The sequence below is a fragment of the Entelurus aequoreus genome, linkage group LG02 (genome assembly GCF_033978785.1).
Source record: "Entelurus aequoreus isolate RoL-2023_Sb linkage group LG02, RoL_Eaeq_v1.1, whole genome shotgun sequence".
Classification (NCBI taxonomy): domain Eukaryota; kingdom Metazoa; phylum Chordata; class Actinopteri; order Syngnathiformes; family Syngnathidae; genus Entelurus; species Entelurus aequoreus.
Window position 1 is genome coordinate 64,877,464 of NC_084732.1, and position 17,604 is coordinate 64,895,067.

The window sequence follows — 17,604 nt, forward strand, 5'->3', positions numbered from 1 at the left end:
GAGTTTCCAATATTTTCTACAACTCTTATTTTTTTGTGATAGAGTAATAGGAGCACATACTAGTCGGTCACAAATGTTTTTATGAAGTTTGGTTCTTTTATGAATTTGTTATGGGTCTACTGAAAATGTGACCAAATCTGCTGGGTCAAAAGTATACAAACAGCAATGTTAATATTTGGTTACATGTCCCTTGGCAAGTTTCACTGCAATAAGGCGCTTTTGGTAGCCATCCACAAGATTCTGGTTGAATTTTTGACCACTTCTCTTGACAAATTTGGTGCAGTTCAGTTAAATGTGTTGGTTTTCTGACATGGACTTGTTTCTTCAGCATTGTCCACATGTTTAAGTCAGGACTTTCGGAAGGCCATCCTAAAACCTTAACTCTAGCCATATTTAGCTATTACTTTACCACTTTTGACATGTGTTTGGGGTGATTGTCCTGTTGGAACACCCAACTGCGCCCAAGACCCAACCTCCGGGCTGAAGATTTTAGGTTGTCCTGAAGAATTTGGAGGTAATCCTCCTTTTTAATTGTCCCATTTGCTCTCTTTAAAGTAGTTCCATTGGCAGCAAAACAAGCCCAGAGCATAACACTACCACCACCATGCTTGACGGTAGGGATTGGTGTTCCTGGGATTAAAGGCCTCACCTTTTCTCCTCCAAACATATTGCTGGGTATTATGGCCAAACAGCTCATTTTTTGTTTTATCTGACATCACATGGACAAAGATAAGACCTTCTGGAGGAAAGTTCTGTAAAATTATTGGAAACTCAAGACAGCCATGACATGATGATAGGTGACTAAGTATATTAGTATTAGTATTAATTTAATTAAGCTTTTTCTCATTACATTCCAATGTTTTTTTTCTTTTTTTCTTACATTTTCACCGTTGTTTGTTATTTTATTATTTGGAAATACACAACTTTTTTACAATTTTAGCAGACACATTAGGTAGTATCGGTTTCGGATTGGTATCGCTGATACCAACCTGAATTTACTCGGTATCGGCTCTGACAGAAAATCAGTGATATTGCACATCAAGAACATTTAAAATTTGAATTAAAGGTATTGAAGGAAAAATAAAGGTACTTACTGGGTAAAACTGAACGAGGAGTTTCTGGTGAAAGAACATAATTGAGAATGTTAAAAGAGATTGCATATGTATCACGCGACATCACATACACAAACGCTTTATTAGAGTAAATGTCACCTCCGTTCATCTGTGTCTTCACCAACAAAAGTCTTCAATATAAGGTACAAGTATTGTTAAAAGTTTATTCCTTAATTTCAACTTTCATTTACCATATTTTCTGAACTATAAGCCGCTATTTTTTCCCCAAGCTTTGAACCCTACGGCTTATACAAAGGTGCGGCTGATCTATAGATTTTTCTTCGCTAACGGACATAATATATTGCATACAACAAATTTACATAGTAGTAACTAAGTAACACTGACAAAGAGCCTGAAAAGGTATGTTATTGTTTGTGCTATTGCACCATTTTTGGACGAGTTAGCTCACTGCTGGTGCTGCAGGTTCAAAGACTACCCTCCAGTACATCCTTTTGTTTTGTGCTTTGAACTCGAAGTATAAATGCCGTTTCGTCTCCGAGTCATCAATAGTGTTTCTACTCATATGGTTTCTTCATTCATCACACCAAGCAATGTTTTTTTTTAAGTTTTACAACATAACGAAAACAATTCATACTTACTAAAGAGTCACATGTTCCAAGTAGTGTTTTCATGCATATTTATATGTGCTATCGTAATGTAGTCAAGCTAGTCTCATTTGCATTAGCTTAGATGCTAACACTTTTACAAGTGTCTGTGTTAGCATTATTAACTTACAGTGGCATTCTTTTTGTTTTGTTTCAGTTTATTAAATTAACCAAAACGTCACCGTGGAGTTATTGAGTCGGGTTAGCTGATTGGAGACAAAGCTTCCGCATCTAGTGGGTGCATTAAAAATAACTTTTGTGTTTTGTTTGAGCCGCTGTTTTACTGTCATGTTACAGGCACCCTTTGAAAACAATTAAAGTACGCAAATAAACATTTACAAAATCTTTCTATGTAAATAACACATTTCACAACGTATATATATCTGCCGTTTACCGTCCTGTGAAGCTAAAACATGGAAAAATATACCCAATATCTTGTAACATTTAGTGGATGCAGATATACTGGTACTCTCTATATTCCATAAAATGCGGTATATTTTTTTGGCATTGTTTTCTGCATGTAAAGCGTGATGATTGGATTAAAAAAAATTCTTATGGAAAAAACTGCTTTGGTTTTTGTACAATTTATTTTTCGGCTGACCTTATGGAACACCCAGTAAGTGACAGTTGGTTAAGAGAAGTCGGTAAATACACTAAACCTAAAGATACTCTTTATGCAAATAAAAACAATAATATAAATATTTACAGTATGTCAGAAAATTGAGTTCACTCCTCAACAATACAGTACGTCTTTCACGGGAGAATACTAGGAATGAATTTCGGATATACTCGAGAATAGTCAGTTTGTATCCCTTGTCCCTTGAGAGTATGCATTGTTTAGTCATCTTCAGCATGAAGTTTTCAGTTTTTTGCTTTTCAGGAATACATTGTTTACATTAATAACAATTTCTTAAAAATCTAAGTTGGAAAAAATTAAGCCCTTAAAATATATCGCAACTTTTGATGCAATTTTGTGGAAAAGCTGCCGTAAAATCCGGCATTTAGACTGCAACAATAACAATACAAAAAAAAATGGAAAGAGGTCCTGAAACACAGAAGGGCTTTCTGGGCATAAATCCAAAGGATTAGAGTGAGCACTAATAGCAGTTATTGTTTTTGTGTACTTATTTTTGCACAATTGACTTATTTTTGCTCAATAATTATATGTAAAAAAAAAAAATAATTTGTTGATATTGTTGTGTTCTTATGTCGTTTTTATATTTTCTTAAATTGTTAAGAAATATATTTTTTTTTATGTATTTTGAGGTTAAAATCTTTGTCCTGTGTTTTACTCTGAATGAAATCCATCCATCCCTCCAATTTCTACCGCTTGTCTCTCTCGGGGTCGCTGGTGCTGGAGCCTATCCCAGCTGCATTCAAACGGTAGGCCGGGTACACCCTGGACAAGTCGCCACCTCATCACAGGGCCAACACAGATAGACAGACAACATTCACACTCACATTCACACACTAGGGCCAATTTAGTGTTGCCAATCAACCTATCCCCAGGTGCATGTCTTTGGAGGTGGGAGGAAGACAGAGAACCCGGAGGGAAACCATGCAGAGAACATGCAAATTCCACACAGAAATAGATCAATCAAACCCAGGACCTTCTAATTGTAAGGCACACGCACTAACCCCTGTTCCACCGTGCTGCCCTGATTATAACAATGCAGGGGCGCCGAAAAGGGGGGGGTAAAGGAGACGGATTCTAGGGGCCCATGATGGAGAGGGGCCCAGAGAGGCCCCTAATGATGGTGAAATTATAATACAGGGGGCCCTGTAAAGATTCTTTTCATCAGGATCCACAATTAGGGATGTGAATCTTACAACAACTCAACATTCAATTTAATTACGATTCTTGAGATTTCGATATAAATGTCAGAATCGTGATTCGGATGTGAATCGATGACTTCTGCTATTTTTGGCTTTGATTCTTTATTTTGTAATTTACTTTTTTAGTGAGGAGTTAGTGCTGTGTTGCTTTTTTTAAATTGGTATTTCTTCGTTGCCTATTGCAGAGTTGCCCCCTGATGACCAGGGAAAAATGAATGAAATTATAAGTCTCAAGCTTTGACTTCACTCCTCAGATTGAGTGTGTTTATCCCTAAATTCCAACCAATCACACTTACCTGTATCTGCAAACCCGATTGTTTATCTTACCTTAAATGTTGGACTCATGGGACCGTAGCAGTTTAATGCATCCTCTTCTTCACTGCTGCAAACAGAAACTGCAGACCCCACAGATCGGTTCTCATCCCACCGAGATCGTTCTTCCCTTGACCTCTGCGAAAAAAACAACAACCTTAGACTAAAATAGCACAATATTTCTGAGCGACTTCCACTGTTTTATGTATCTCTTATGCCTGTTCATTATTTGTACAGTCTAATTGTCTGGCCTCAATATATTTTTTAAACAACAAAGTTGTCATGCCTTCTCTCAGTGTCTTTTCCTGCCATTTAACATATCACTCACCTTGTAATGCAAAACAATCCATTATTAATTAGCATTACACTAATTTGCTGTTTTTTAAATATATACTGTAATACAAAGCTGAGATGTGTTGCCCTAAATTAGATCGCTTTAAGCATCTTAAAAGGCCCCCTCTAATTGCCAAAATTGTTTCATAGTTCTGAACCTAAAAATGATGTCTACAGGTAAACATTTGTATTTACTTTCCCTAAATATCTAAAAGTATTCATATTCTCTTCATGTCATATTATGCTCCTTTCAATGCTGTTGTTTTTAGTTTACAGTTTGTAGCCAATCAGATTTCAGATAGCTTATGTTGCCATGCTGTACCAAATCTGCCCAGGGCCTTCAGAATCAACAACGTGGGCGTCTTTGCACTGTAAGTGAACGGACACATAGAGGTGATAGACAGTTGCGATAGCCAATCAGATCACGAGTTGTTGTCAGTAAGGCCTTTTAGCTGGCCGAACGCTGTGATTGGATACTCACTTGGGAGTCCCAAGTGAGTATCCAATCAAAAAAAATGAAAACAGGAAGTGGCCCCGGAACCATATGAGCCATAGAAAGCCACAGAAAAGTGTATGTCTTACACCTAGTAATACGCTGTGGACAGACAAAGCCAAGCAATACAGGTTTAGCGAGCGGTGCTCCCGCGAAGGAAATGCATTTTTGGCAGGCAATCACATTTTGGCACAACACCGGCGGAAAAATGGTTTTCCCGCCACTTTCACACAAATCAAACGACTACGTGCAGTACAACTGGCTTATACGGCGTCGGATGGGTGCTACAAATTATGAGTTCAAATATTTAATTTCTTAATTTTTTTAATGTTTCATTTGTTTTATACAATTCTTTTCATTTTGACAGAACCGTTTCATGTTTTAATTGCTGAAGCGGGTTTATTGAATGTTAAATGCGCCGAAAAATAGACCCTTTTGTACACTGTTGAGTTCAATGCACAGTAGCGAGCAAGTGTGTTTCTGTATAGTATCTCCAGCCATGTCCATGTGGTGACATAAATTACCGTATTTTGAGAGGTGAAGTCCAACTAAGTAGGACATCACTGAAGGCCTAGGTGAGAAACGCACGGCCCGCCACTGGGTTGTAGTAATACAGCTAAAGAAAGGGGCAGCCCGCATACATTTGTAAATGACGGTAATATGAGGAATGTATGGACCACTTTATTCAAACTGACTTGCACAAAATAGGACGGACCAAGTCGAGAGAAGTGTAATTTGCAGAGTTCATTTTTATGACTTCGAAGAGGAAGGGTTTTGGTCGGTGTTTGGATGGACAATATTTAAAAGACTCAAGCCAAATACGACCTAGAAAATCAGGACCACCCTCAAGCGGAGAAAAACTGAGTCAGAACATGTGGAAAAATGGAGAAAGAAGAGTTGACCTGGGGATCAAAAACGAGAGAATGATAAGGTAAGCCACTTTTGTGTCCTCGTAAGATGGTTGAGGAAATGCTGAAAGAGCATGAGGACACAGGCTATAGGGTTTCTATGGAAGAAGAGATGTAAGCACAGGGAAGTCTGGAAATGGCGATTATTTTATGTTATTATTTTATATTTCCTTTTTTGCTCATAATGTTAACCATATCAGTTTTAAAGTATGGACCAGGGCGACAAAACATGCAAAGAAGTGAAAAAAACATTAGTTTTACATGCTTTTATCCACACTATCTATGCGAGGAAATAGGCTCAAGTTCTGTAGATGACATTGCACAAAGAGGGGGTGGCATATAGAGTCAGTTATTACTCAAAAACTAATGGATTTTAAGGTAAATGACAGCCAGATTAATCTTCAAGATTCAAAACTCTCACGGTTTGGTCGCAGCTTACTGCGAGGTTCGTTCTCCCGGGATGCAAACGGACGACTCCGGACAGGACTTGCAGGTAAGGAACATGATTTAATTATCCAAAACTCAAAGAGGTACGAACAAAAAGGAACACAAGGCGAAGGCACAACGCGCTGATCGCACTTGGAGCTAAAGCACAAAAACTTAGCGCAGGAAACAGAAGCTAACACTTAGCATGGACTATGGACAAGCAATACTCAGAGAACTGTGGCATGAAACTAACAAGACTTACGTGGCAAGGCATGAGGCAAACAATGACGCCAGGCCGACTGACCGGCAAAGGCAGGCTTAAATAATGCCTCTGATTAGTGCTCGGGCAGCAGGTGAGCGGGCGAACACTAATCAGAGGCAGGTGGAAATAATAAGTAACTAAAACAAACAAGGGTGCACAAAAAACAGGAACTACGGAGTCCTAAACTAACAGAACATAACAAAACATGATCCGGGCCACGGATCATGACAAAAACATGCATTACGAGATCTTTTTAGCGTAATCTGGGACGCTATGGGTCCTGCAATGTGTTTGATGTTTTCTGTGTGCGGACCTCAGTGAAAAAAGTTTCGACACCTGGTCTATGACATCATCGGGCTTCTTACTAGTATTAGAGAGAGCAGTGAAACTAACAGAAGCAGAAGTCACAAATGTAGTTTCATAATAATAAAAAAAAATGACCTGCATCCTTGGCTTGTGTGCAACCTCCATATGCCTGTCTTGCACATTGTCATGTAAAAGGTTTAGCTCCCCTTCCTCTTGGTCATCACCATATGAGGGTCTGCTCCTGCTGTGGTCTGACCTCCACTCCCTCTTCGAAATCTGCTGTATTTCTTCTTCTTCTTCTTCTTCTTCTTCTTTCACTTCGAGGTCTGCCATGCAGACACCTTCGCTGTTCACAAGAAAATGTGGTTTATTTCATGGTATGTAAGCAGATTTTGTTTAAATGTGTCTCATTAAAACAAATAAAAAAGTTCAATATATGTAGTTTTTTTGCATGTAATATAAAATAGTCAAAAACTAAATGAGACGCTGGCCTTCCATGTTCAGAATTTCTCATTTCGATATGTAAGTAGATGAAGGGACAGTGGAGGGTCATTATGCTAGTGTCACCGCATCCCTAGAAGCCACGCCAGCTCGCTCCTCCCCCTCCAAATCCCTTTTGACCTGAACCTCCAAAAAATAATTGCCATGACACCTCAGTCGACATTGTTCACTACAGCAGTGATCCCCAACTTTTTTGTAGCTGCGGACCGGTCAACGCTTGAAAATGTGTCCCACGGACCGGTTGTGGGGGGTGGTGGGGTTATGTTGTTTTGTTTTTTTTTGTCATAAAGAAATACAATCATGTGTGCTTACGGACTGTATCCCTGAAGACTGTATTGATCTATATTGATATATAATGTATATAATGTGTTTTTTATGTTGATTACATTTTTTTTTTTTTAATATATATATATTTTCTATATTTTAATTTCTTGTGCGGCCACAATCGGTCCACGGACCAGTACCGGGCCGCGGCCCAGTGGTTGGGGACCACTGCACTACAGGACTACACAGGCCGGGTATAGAGGTTCATTCGTGTCTTTATTACACAGCTTTTTTTTCCAGCAATGACATTTTTTACACTGATTTTTTAAACACTGAATTTTTTTACACTGAATTTTTACATACTGAATTTTTAACTACATTTTTATACACATAATTTTTTTACACATAATTTTTATACAAGTAATTTTTATACAAGTAATTTTTATACACTGAATTTTTAAATACTGATTTTTTTTCCCCACTGAATTTTAAAAAAGCTGAATTTGTTTTTTACGCTGAATTTTTATAGACTGAATTTTGAAACACTGATTTTTTTATAGGCTACATTGAACATTAAAACACTAACTTTTTTATACACTGCACAATTAGTTTATCATTATAACGTTAATCGTTCCATTCCTATACTGTATTAACATAATATACATGCAATGTCAATCAGCGTTAGTGGATGGATACATAAAAAATGAAGCAAAAGCCAAATACTGTGAGTGTGGTCTCATCCTTCCACTGGCCGTGTGGAGCGTTTTGTCTGCTGGTTGGTCAAAGTCCTGTTGTGTCGCATCTTGTGACGGAAACACAGTTGACCTGTACGATAGCTTTACTTCCTTTTTCTAAAAGTAAACATAAAATGTGACCATAATTTAAAAAATATCTAAAAGTCTGACTATTATTTATCAGTTGTACAGCATACAGTACCCTTACAGGGGAGCTTCCTGCAGATTGGAGAAGCACATTCCTCTGTTGCACTTTTTCATTCTCCTGTTGTTTCTCCTCAACTCTCTCTGCTTTGCACTGCATGGTTGAAGGTGCCTTATGCTCCTTGACACTGAAGTGTTCGCGATCATTACTTTTCTCCAATCTGTGGCTCCAGTCACTGAAGCCCTCATCTTCCTCCACAACAAGGCAGCAAATGGGCTTCACCTCCTCAGCCGACCTGAGGAACAAGAAATGTGCACTAAAATTTAATTTTTGTCGCCACTCTAAAGTACTTGAACGGAACTTAAGTAACCCCATCGTTACCAGCAGTGAAACACTAACTTTGAGACCTCAAGGTGTGGTTTTCCTAATCATTTCAGCACCTTTGTTGTAGCTCTATGAAGCCAAAACACAATATAACTTCTGTATAAAATAGAACCTCTAAGGCAGGGATGTCAAACGTACGGCAGGTTTTACCCGGCCCGCGGGATGAGTTTGCGTAGTATAAAAATGAGCCAACATTTTGGAATTAAAGAAACTGATGTTCTAAATGTGTCCACTAGATGGCACAATAGCAATTATTTGTATCTTTGTAGATTATGCTACATATGTAAAAAAAAAAATAAAAAAAACACATGGTAGAAAATGGATGGATGTTAGTACACCAGTCGAGAAAAATGAGCAAACTACATAAATAACATCCTGTAATTTGATTTTAATATTTTTCTTTTTTTTATATTGATAGATTGAAAATGAACACCAATGAGTTGACTGATGAACGTTATCACATAATTTATTTAGAAAGTATAAATAACGACAAATAAAGATAGAATACTATTAACCTCAACATGTAAGTGTAAAAAAACCAACAATAACAACATTAAAATTTGTACATTTTCAGAATGTGATTGTTTCTATTCTTAAACAAAGAGAACAATCTGAAGTTGTCTTTATTTTTAAGTTATCGTGCCGTGATTTTACCAGTCCGGCCCACTTGGTAGTAGATTTTTCTCCATGTGGCCCTTGATCTAAAATGAGTTTGACACCCCTGTTCTAAGGGTTTGCGTGGATTAAAACATGTGCAAACTTTATGGCGCATGCAAAGCTGATCTACTAAGCTCGTGTGCAGAGCATTGCGTTTCTTAAAAGAGCAAATTAGGGAGCTCATTACATTTAGAGTGTCAGTCTTCCCGCACATGCAGAATATACAGTAGAACCCCCAAAATAGTGGGAGGAGTAGAAGTCAATATAATCATCATTTAGCGCTCGCAATGTGATTCATCAAGACTGAAAGTGTTTGGCAACCGCTGTTTTGCATCTATTTTTAGCACGTTTGAAATGCGCGTGCAAACTGGCTTAGTTACGCACACATGGCTGTGAAAAAGGAGGCGATCACGCGATCACAGACAATGGACAAAGAATCCTCCGTCTGTGTGTGTCAACGTATTTGAACTGTCTGAAATAAAAAAAAGAATAAACATGTTCATCAAAATTATTGTATAATTTCATAGTTGCTGGATGATTAAAAGGGGAATTGCACTTTTTTTGTTGTTGAATTTTGCTTATCGTTCACAATCCTTATATGAGACAAGAAGAAACATGTTTTTTTTTTGCATTCTAACTTGTAATAATGGTCTCGTTCTAGGTGGCAAGCAATGCAACTAATGGGAGCAATCTATTCTGCCTCTAAATCACTTTAAAATGCATCTCAATCAATCAATCAATCAATGTTTATTTATATAGCCCTAAATCACAAGTGTCTCAAAGGGCTGCACAAGCCACAACGACATCCTCGGTACAGAGCCCACATACGGGCAAGGAAAAACTCACCCCAGTGGGACGTCGGTGAATGACTATGAGAAACCTTGGAGAGGACCGCATATGTGGGTACCCCCCCCCCCCCCTCTAGGGGAGACCGAAAAAAATGTCAACAATACTTTATGTACGTTCCGTCACCTGTATAATAACCAAGCTGTAACGACATTGTTTTTGTAAGAGCAACACTGAGGAACTGTTTTGCTAGCGTAGTAACACATCATCATGCTACAACATTAGCCGTAAACTCGCTACGGCAAGAGGTAAGCTAGTTACTTTGTCAACAGCTGAATGGCTTTGAAGTTTATAATACACAACACAATGCGATAGGACACCAATCTGTACTGACTGAAAAACATGAACAATCATATTACAGTATCTGTAAAGTATTAGCCAACATTTCATGTTTTGTTTGTACACAGCTAGCTCGACAGTGTATGTACTGTAGGTGTACTGTGATGTGATGCATGTTTCATGATCAAGATTGAAATGACTTACTCGATGGACCGTTGTCCGTTTGGTCTAGCTGGCCGGGGACGTTTCCAGTTGATTTGGGTAAGCAATTTATTTATTTCGGCATAGCTTGGCTCAAAGTTCCACATTTGCTGCGTGACGAAGTCACGCCAATCTCACTCTCTTGGCTTCCGTGAACGCCAACATTTCAGCCTCTCTTTGTGCTCGCTTCTATAAGCAGCAGTTCATCCTCCGTGTATTCAGCTTCAAAAAGATAAGGTTGTGAATCCACATTTTTTCAAAAATAGTCATCTTTGTTGTCTGTTACCAAGTCTGCCATGATTAGAACACACACGTGTTTGTTTCCTGAACTGAAAGAAGTTCTTGCTTAGAATGACCAATATGGTAAATATTTCACATATTACATATTGTTATGAATGTGTCTGTTATTACATTATATATTTTCTTGCAGCATGCATACAAAACATTGATGGAGGGTTTTGAAGATGTTTTAGAGGGCTATATTGGTGACTCCTCACAGTATCTTGCAAGTATTTTTTATCCTCTTTAAAATCCCCCCCCAAAAAAGACATGTGTTCTTGTCTCTCATAATGATTGTGAAGGATACGCAAAATAAAAACTAAAAGAGCTGTTCCCCTATAAGGGGCTGATCAAAACAAAATAAATTGATTCGTTTTGGTTTCTGCTGGCATTTTTTTTCATATCGGAAATATATTGCAATATATTTCTCGTAAGCCATGATGATCAAAATTAAATAATGGCTTGACATATCTCACTTTGCATGTAATGAGTTAACATCACAGATTAGTTTCACAATTGAAGTTAATTGCTGACATGAATGGACTTTTACTCCAAACTCTAATTTTCTGAGTTTCACCTGTAGAATATGAGGACTGAGAGAAAATCTGGTTGCAGGAAAACATGCAACTTTTCTCTGACTACAATTGAACATTCACCCATCAAAAATGAAAACTTTTGACCACAAACTTAAGTCACTGCTCGGTGACATGTGTCTAGCGGCAGACGTGAACTGGAGCTGCCTGCCTCGGAGCCAGTCAGAATCTGTTTCTCGTCATGCTCATGTAAATGAGAAGACATTCATTTAAATTTAAGAAATAATAGCGCTAACATGATAGGCGTTGAGTTAGTACCTGTTGTATTCAGATGACGTGCTAGCATTACTGCTGCTGGGATTAGATAGGAGCGGTTTAAAATGCGACTTTAATTTTTAATTATTGCATGCTGTGTGTTCAAATGTTTCAGCATACTGCTTTTATGTCCTCCTCTTGATTAACTAGCAGCCTTGTAATTATTACAAGTAGCGCTGTTGCAATCTTTTCTGGTGAAATGTAGTCAACTTTCGAGCATTTGCAATCTGACGTCACTATGCACGTTGCGTAATGACGTCATCCCCACCCGGAAGCATCGATAAGAGAACCTTCTAAAAAGGAATTGATAAACTGGGAACCAGTTCTGAACAATAACCGGTTTCCGATTTCCATCCGTAGAAATGAGTGTACCCATGGTGGCAGTCAAACAGTCAAAAAACACATTTAAATAGCAGACAGACAGCCGACAGCAGCAGACAGCAGCTTTATTTGTCCATTCTTAACATGTACAAGACACATAAGAACTGAAATTACATTTTCGGCACAATCCCGCTAAGAGCAGACATACGTTACAGGGAGACAAGACGGGACCGCCAACGGATCAGCCACTTACGGTGCTCCATAAAAAGGTGGGAAAAAGGTGACATTGGGAAAGGGGGAAGAGTAAAAAAAATATCAGTCTGAGGCTGGACCCTCAGGAGTGGTCCAGACTGAGTCCGAGGAAAAAACCTCACATAGCATGGCACACATAAACATGGTACATGTAATCACAACAACTCGCAACAGAGGAGGGGAGATTTAGGACCCTGGAGGCCGGCTGCCGCTATTAAAGCGCCACTTAGCCCCCCACAACCCCGGAGGAATTAAGCAGTGGTGAAGGCGTTGATTTGGGGAGGGGCGTGTGCGTGCATGTATGCCCAATTAACTTGGGTGAGATGTTGAAATTGTCTTTATGGACTGAGGCCGATCTCAAGAGTTCAAGAGTTCAAGAGTTCGACCCAGGTGCTTTTTGAAAAAAAGGAAGGTCAAAAGCGTCCATCTTTGAGGAGTCCTCAGGGGAGTTTTTTAAACAGCCTGTTCCTCAAGGCCATTCGAGGGAGTCAAATCGTATATTAAGATGTTGTTTTTTCTTCGAGCAGTCAAAACAATGACATTCCTGCTCTGTATGCTGGCTTCGACAATTCCAATTTATTCTTTCTCTGCGAACTTCATCAAGATGGTATCCATTTTGCGATTCAAATCAGCAATCGCTCCCGTCTGTGATCCCACAGCACGACCCAATCCTTCCATTGCGTTGAACAGCCTGTTGGCCCCTTGAGTGGCTGCCATTGTCTTCCGAATTTGACGATACACCAGAGCAATGCCCAGCCCAATCAGCAAATGCCCTGCGATCACAGCTCCAAATAGGTAGATGTCTTCCACGTCCTCAATGGAAAGGACTGAGAGGCACATGATTCTCCAAGTATTCCAGGAATCTCTCATGTACCCCGCAGCAATGGTTCCATCAGGGCAGCCAGGCTCCCCCGAACCTCTTCTCCTTGTCGAAAAGACTGTCAATTGCGTCGAGAGTCCAGTTGATCAAATTCATTTTGGTCGGTCTGCACCACTTTTGCCCTTGTCATGAATCGTAAATGCAGTCTTAATCGATCACATGCAACAAGCCCACTAATAGTACATGCAATTTAATAGTTTGTTAGCTGTTTAGATATTTGGATCTTAGTAGATGAGCCCTTGAGTGTTCTATCCAGGTGGTAGACGGAACCTGCAGTTTCAGGTTGCATCCTGGGAGCAGAAGGTTTCCACGGGATTATACAAAGAGCCTCTGTGGGCTACTGTTTGAGATGAGGTACTCATTAGACAAATGATTCTGGTAACTCATGAAGACAAAACTAAATGATTAGGTACTGTATACTTCTAACATTGTAGTTATTATCATGTGAACTGGAATATTGTGATCAGACCTACTGGTACTATTATTCAACGTCAATATATAATGTACGTTATTTTACTAAATGTTCATAATATTTTACAAATATTCTTGTTTCAAAAGAGCCAGCAAGTCAGGAAAATTGCTCTAATGTAGTTTCATGTCACAAAATAATTGTATTAAAAGTTTGTATATTCAGTACACTCTCAAAAATAAAAGTACCAGCATGTACCTAAAATAATTCAATGCTTCTCACTGGGGCTGCTTCTTTTTTAATGATATGTCCGTACTCTTCAATCCACACCCATTTGTGTACCTTTATGAAATTGTACCAGTTAAAGTACTGTAGTGTACAGTCGTTATAACCCCCCAACCCTATACAGCCCAAAGTGCTTCACATAGCAGGGACCTCTTAAATAGCTGATAGTGCCAGGATGATGTAATAAAATAAAACAGAATCATTGAAAAAATTATGAATAAAAGTTAATATAATACAGATGATAGCAATAATCAAGTATACTAATGATGGAAAAAATATTATCATTATATATCATTATTATTGATCATTGCTCTAAATTCCCTAACTACAACCCAACAAAATGATGGAATCACCAGATTTGGAGGATGTTCATTCAGTTGTTTCATTTTGTAGAAAATAAGCAGATAACAAACATGACACAAAACTATATTAATTGTCAGAAATATTGAATAAACAAGTTATTTAATTTTTTTTGTTTTGGTTTTATTTTGAAAAACAAATGAACAAATGATACACACATTAATTTAAAATGGCAACTTTCTGGACCTGAGAAACACCAAAAACAATTCAAGAAAATAAATTGTTGTAGTCAATAACAGTTTCCTTTTTAGATCAAGCACACTGAAAATTTTGGATCACTCAAGTTTGAGGAAAAAAAATTATGAAATCATGAAAAGCAAACAAACAAAAATTAGTTCAACACACTATTAGTACTTTGTTGCACCACCTCTGGCTTTTATAACAGTGTGTAGTGTCTGAGGCATGGAGTTGTAAAGGTTTTTGCTCTATGGCAAGATGCATTGTCATCTTGAAAACTGAAGTCATCATCGCCAAACATTGTTTTGATTGGTGGAATAAGAAAAGTGTCGAAAACATCAACGTAAACTCAATGCAAATTTATTGAAGATGTAATGGCAACCATCTGCCCACTGCCATTACCTGACATGCCGCCCCATATTATCAATGACTGGGGAAATGGGCACGTTTTCTTCAGGCAGTCGTCTTCATAAATCTCATTGGAATGTTACCAAAAGAAAGTTCCAACATCATCACCTTGCCCAATGCAGATTCATTCATCCATCCATCCATCCATCCATTTTCTTCTGCTTATCCGAGGTCGGGTCGTGGAGGCAGCAGCCTAAGTAGAGAAGCCCAGACTTCCCTCTCCTCAGCCACTTCGTCCAGATCCCGAGGCGTCCCCAGGCCTGCCGGGACACATAGTCTTCCCAACGTGTCCTGGATCTTCCCCGTGGCCTTCTACCAGTCGGATGTGCCCAAAACACCTCCCCATGGAGGCGTACGGGTGGCATCCTGACCAGATGCCCGAACCACCTCATCTGGCTCCTCTCGTAGTGGAGGAGCAGCGGCTTTACTCTGAGCTCCTTCCAGGTGACAGACCTTCTCACCCTATCTCTAAAGAAGAGCCCCGCCAACCGATGGGAGGAATATCATTTTGGCCGCTTGTACCCGTGATCTTGTCCTTTTTGGTCATAACCCAAAGTTCATGACCATAGGTGAGGATGAGAACGTAGATCGACTGGTAAATTGAGAGCTTTGCCTTCCGGCTCAGCTCCTTCTTTACCGCAACGGATCGATACAGCGTCCGCATTACTGAAGACACGCACTGATCCGCCTGTCGATCTCACGAACCACTCTTCCCCTACTCATGAACAATACTCAGAGAGGTACTTGAACTCCTCCGCTTGGGGCAAGATCGCTCCCTAAACCAGGAGATGGCATTCCACCCTTTTCCGGGCGAGAACCATGGACTCGGACTTGGAGGTGCTGATTCTAATCCCAGTCGCTATTCTCAGATTCACGTGTCATCACTACATATGACTTTTATACAATCATCCATAGTCCACAATGGCTTTTCCTTAGTCCATTGGAACCTTGTTTGTTTCTGTTCAGTTGTTAATGATGGTTTACGTTAAGCTTTTCTGTATTTAATACCCATTTCCTTCAGGCATTTTCTTACAGTTTCTTGCACAGACTGTGACTCCAGTTTTTTTCCCCCAATTTGTTCTTCAATTGTTTTGATGTGCATTTTCAAGACATATTGCTTTAAGTATGCTGTCTGGACCCTTTGTTGTTTTTTTGGTCTACTAGTATGCTTGCCTTTTACAACCTTCCCATGTTGTTTGTGAACAATCCACATCTTTTGAAACATTGCATGATGGTTTGAATAAGTTTGATAAACCTCTCTTTTGTTCATGATCACCTTCATCAGAGCAGGACAGAAGGCAAGCCGCCAGCCCAACTTCTCAGGAGGGCTCCTGGCCACCGCTCGTGACTGGCAGCTCCATGTTGACCTGGGAAGGCAACTCAAGTTCCCGGCCAATATCGCTACCACGTCACTCCGCCCAGACATGGTGTTAACATCGGAGTCAACCAAGCAAGTGGTGCTACTGGAGCTGACTGTCCCCTGGGAGGAGCGAATTGACGAAGCAAATGAGCGAAAGAGGGCCAAATACGCTGAGCTCACTGCAGAGTGTCGGAGTAACGGCTGGAGAGCCCGCTGTGAACCAGTCGAAATTGGGTGCAGGGGTTTTGCTGGTCACTCACTACAGCGTGTGTTCAGAATCCTTGGCATTAGAGGACTGCAGTCGAGAAAAGCCACCAAGAACATCCTAGAGGCCGCAGAAATGGCCTCCCGGTGGCTGTGGATCCGTAGGGGGGATCCATGGTGCGCTACTTGGACACAGGCCGGGGTTTGATCACCCCCGGCTGGGTTGCCCAGGCGAGGGTGTCTGATGATTAAAGACCCGAAACACCCTATGACCGCGGGTTTATCACTGATGACGTGTCCAAGCATCACCGTGAGGTGTATTCAAGTTCTGTTTCAAAGGACATATTTCATGTCAATCCACCTGGTGCAACAGCTCTCCAAGTTGTGAACACTACTTTATAACTGCAGACTAATGACCAGATTTAATCTGATGAATAAAAATTTACCGGATGATTCCCATAATATTTCCTCAAAATTTCACGATTCTGTATGTTTTTCACTGTGCTTGATATAAAAATGAAATTATTTCTGACTACCACATTTTATGTATATTCTTGATTTATTTTAGTGTTTCTTAAAGCCAGAAAGTTACCATTTGAAGTAACTATTGTTTTGTGTCATGTTTGTTATCTGCTTTTTTTTTCTCTACAAAATGAAACAACTGAATTAACATCCTCCAAGTCTAGTGATTCCATCATTATCCGAGGTCAGGTCGGATCATTTGTACAAAATACTGTAAATAATATTAAAAATAATATAGTATTGTCTATGAGGAACCTCATTTTTAATGCAGCAGATACCCTTAGGGTACAGTTGAAATTGTACAAATGTGTATTCTATGTCACTGTGTACCCTTTTGATAGTGTAAAGGTATACTTATGGCCTCTTAAAGACCAATATTATTTTTTTGAGAGAACATTGGTAAAAATGTACCCATAGGTAAAGAAATGTTTTTGTCTCGTACAATACCTGTTTTTTTTAGAGTGTATATACAGTACACACTGTATATCACAGCATTGAACATATGAAATAGTCTGTTTGACAATGAAACCCATAATACAAGCCACTGTCTCTGTTTTAGAAAATATTAAAAACACAGCTGCTGAACAACAATATACATAAAATATCATAAGATAAAAAGCTGAGGTGTTTACTGAGCAAAGTTGCAGGTGATGTTTTCCCTGACAAGCCAGCTAGAAGCTGAATGTACTGCAGCA

The 17,604-nt window shown here is 39.3% G+C and overlaps 1 protein-coding gene across 4 annotated transcripts in view; it reads right to left on the reverse strand.

The window, feature by feature from the left end:
- The window catches only part of LOC133664145 (lymphocyte-specific protein 1-like), a 70,283-nt gene that overhangs the window by 36,948 nt on the left and 15,731 nt on the right, over window positions 1-17,604 (reverse strand). For 2 of the 4 annotated variants that reach the window (XM_062068722.1, XM_062068718.1), the window contains exons 3-7: window positions 8,295-8,532; window positions 8,082-8,209; window positions 6,729-6,939; window positions 3,881-4,003; window positions 1,095-1,118 (exon numbers count right to left, since the gene is read on the reverse strand). In XM_062068722.1, coding sequence (XP_061924706.1) covers window positions 1,095-1,118; window positions 3,881-4,003; window positions 6,729-6,939; window positions 8,082-8,209; window positions 8,295-8,532 — 724 coding nt within the window. Of the gene's footprint in view, window positions 1-1,094; window positions 1,119-3,880; window positions 4,004-6,728; window positions 6,940-8,081; window positions 8,210-8,294; window positions 8,533-10,607; window positions 10,729-17,604 lie in introns of those variants that run through there. The other 2 variants (XM_062068721.1, XM_062068720.1) reach the window with 2 other exon arrangements.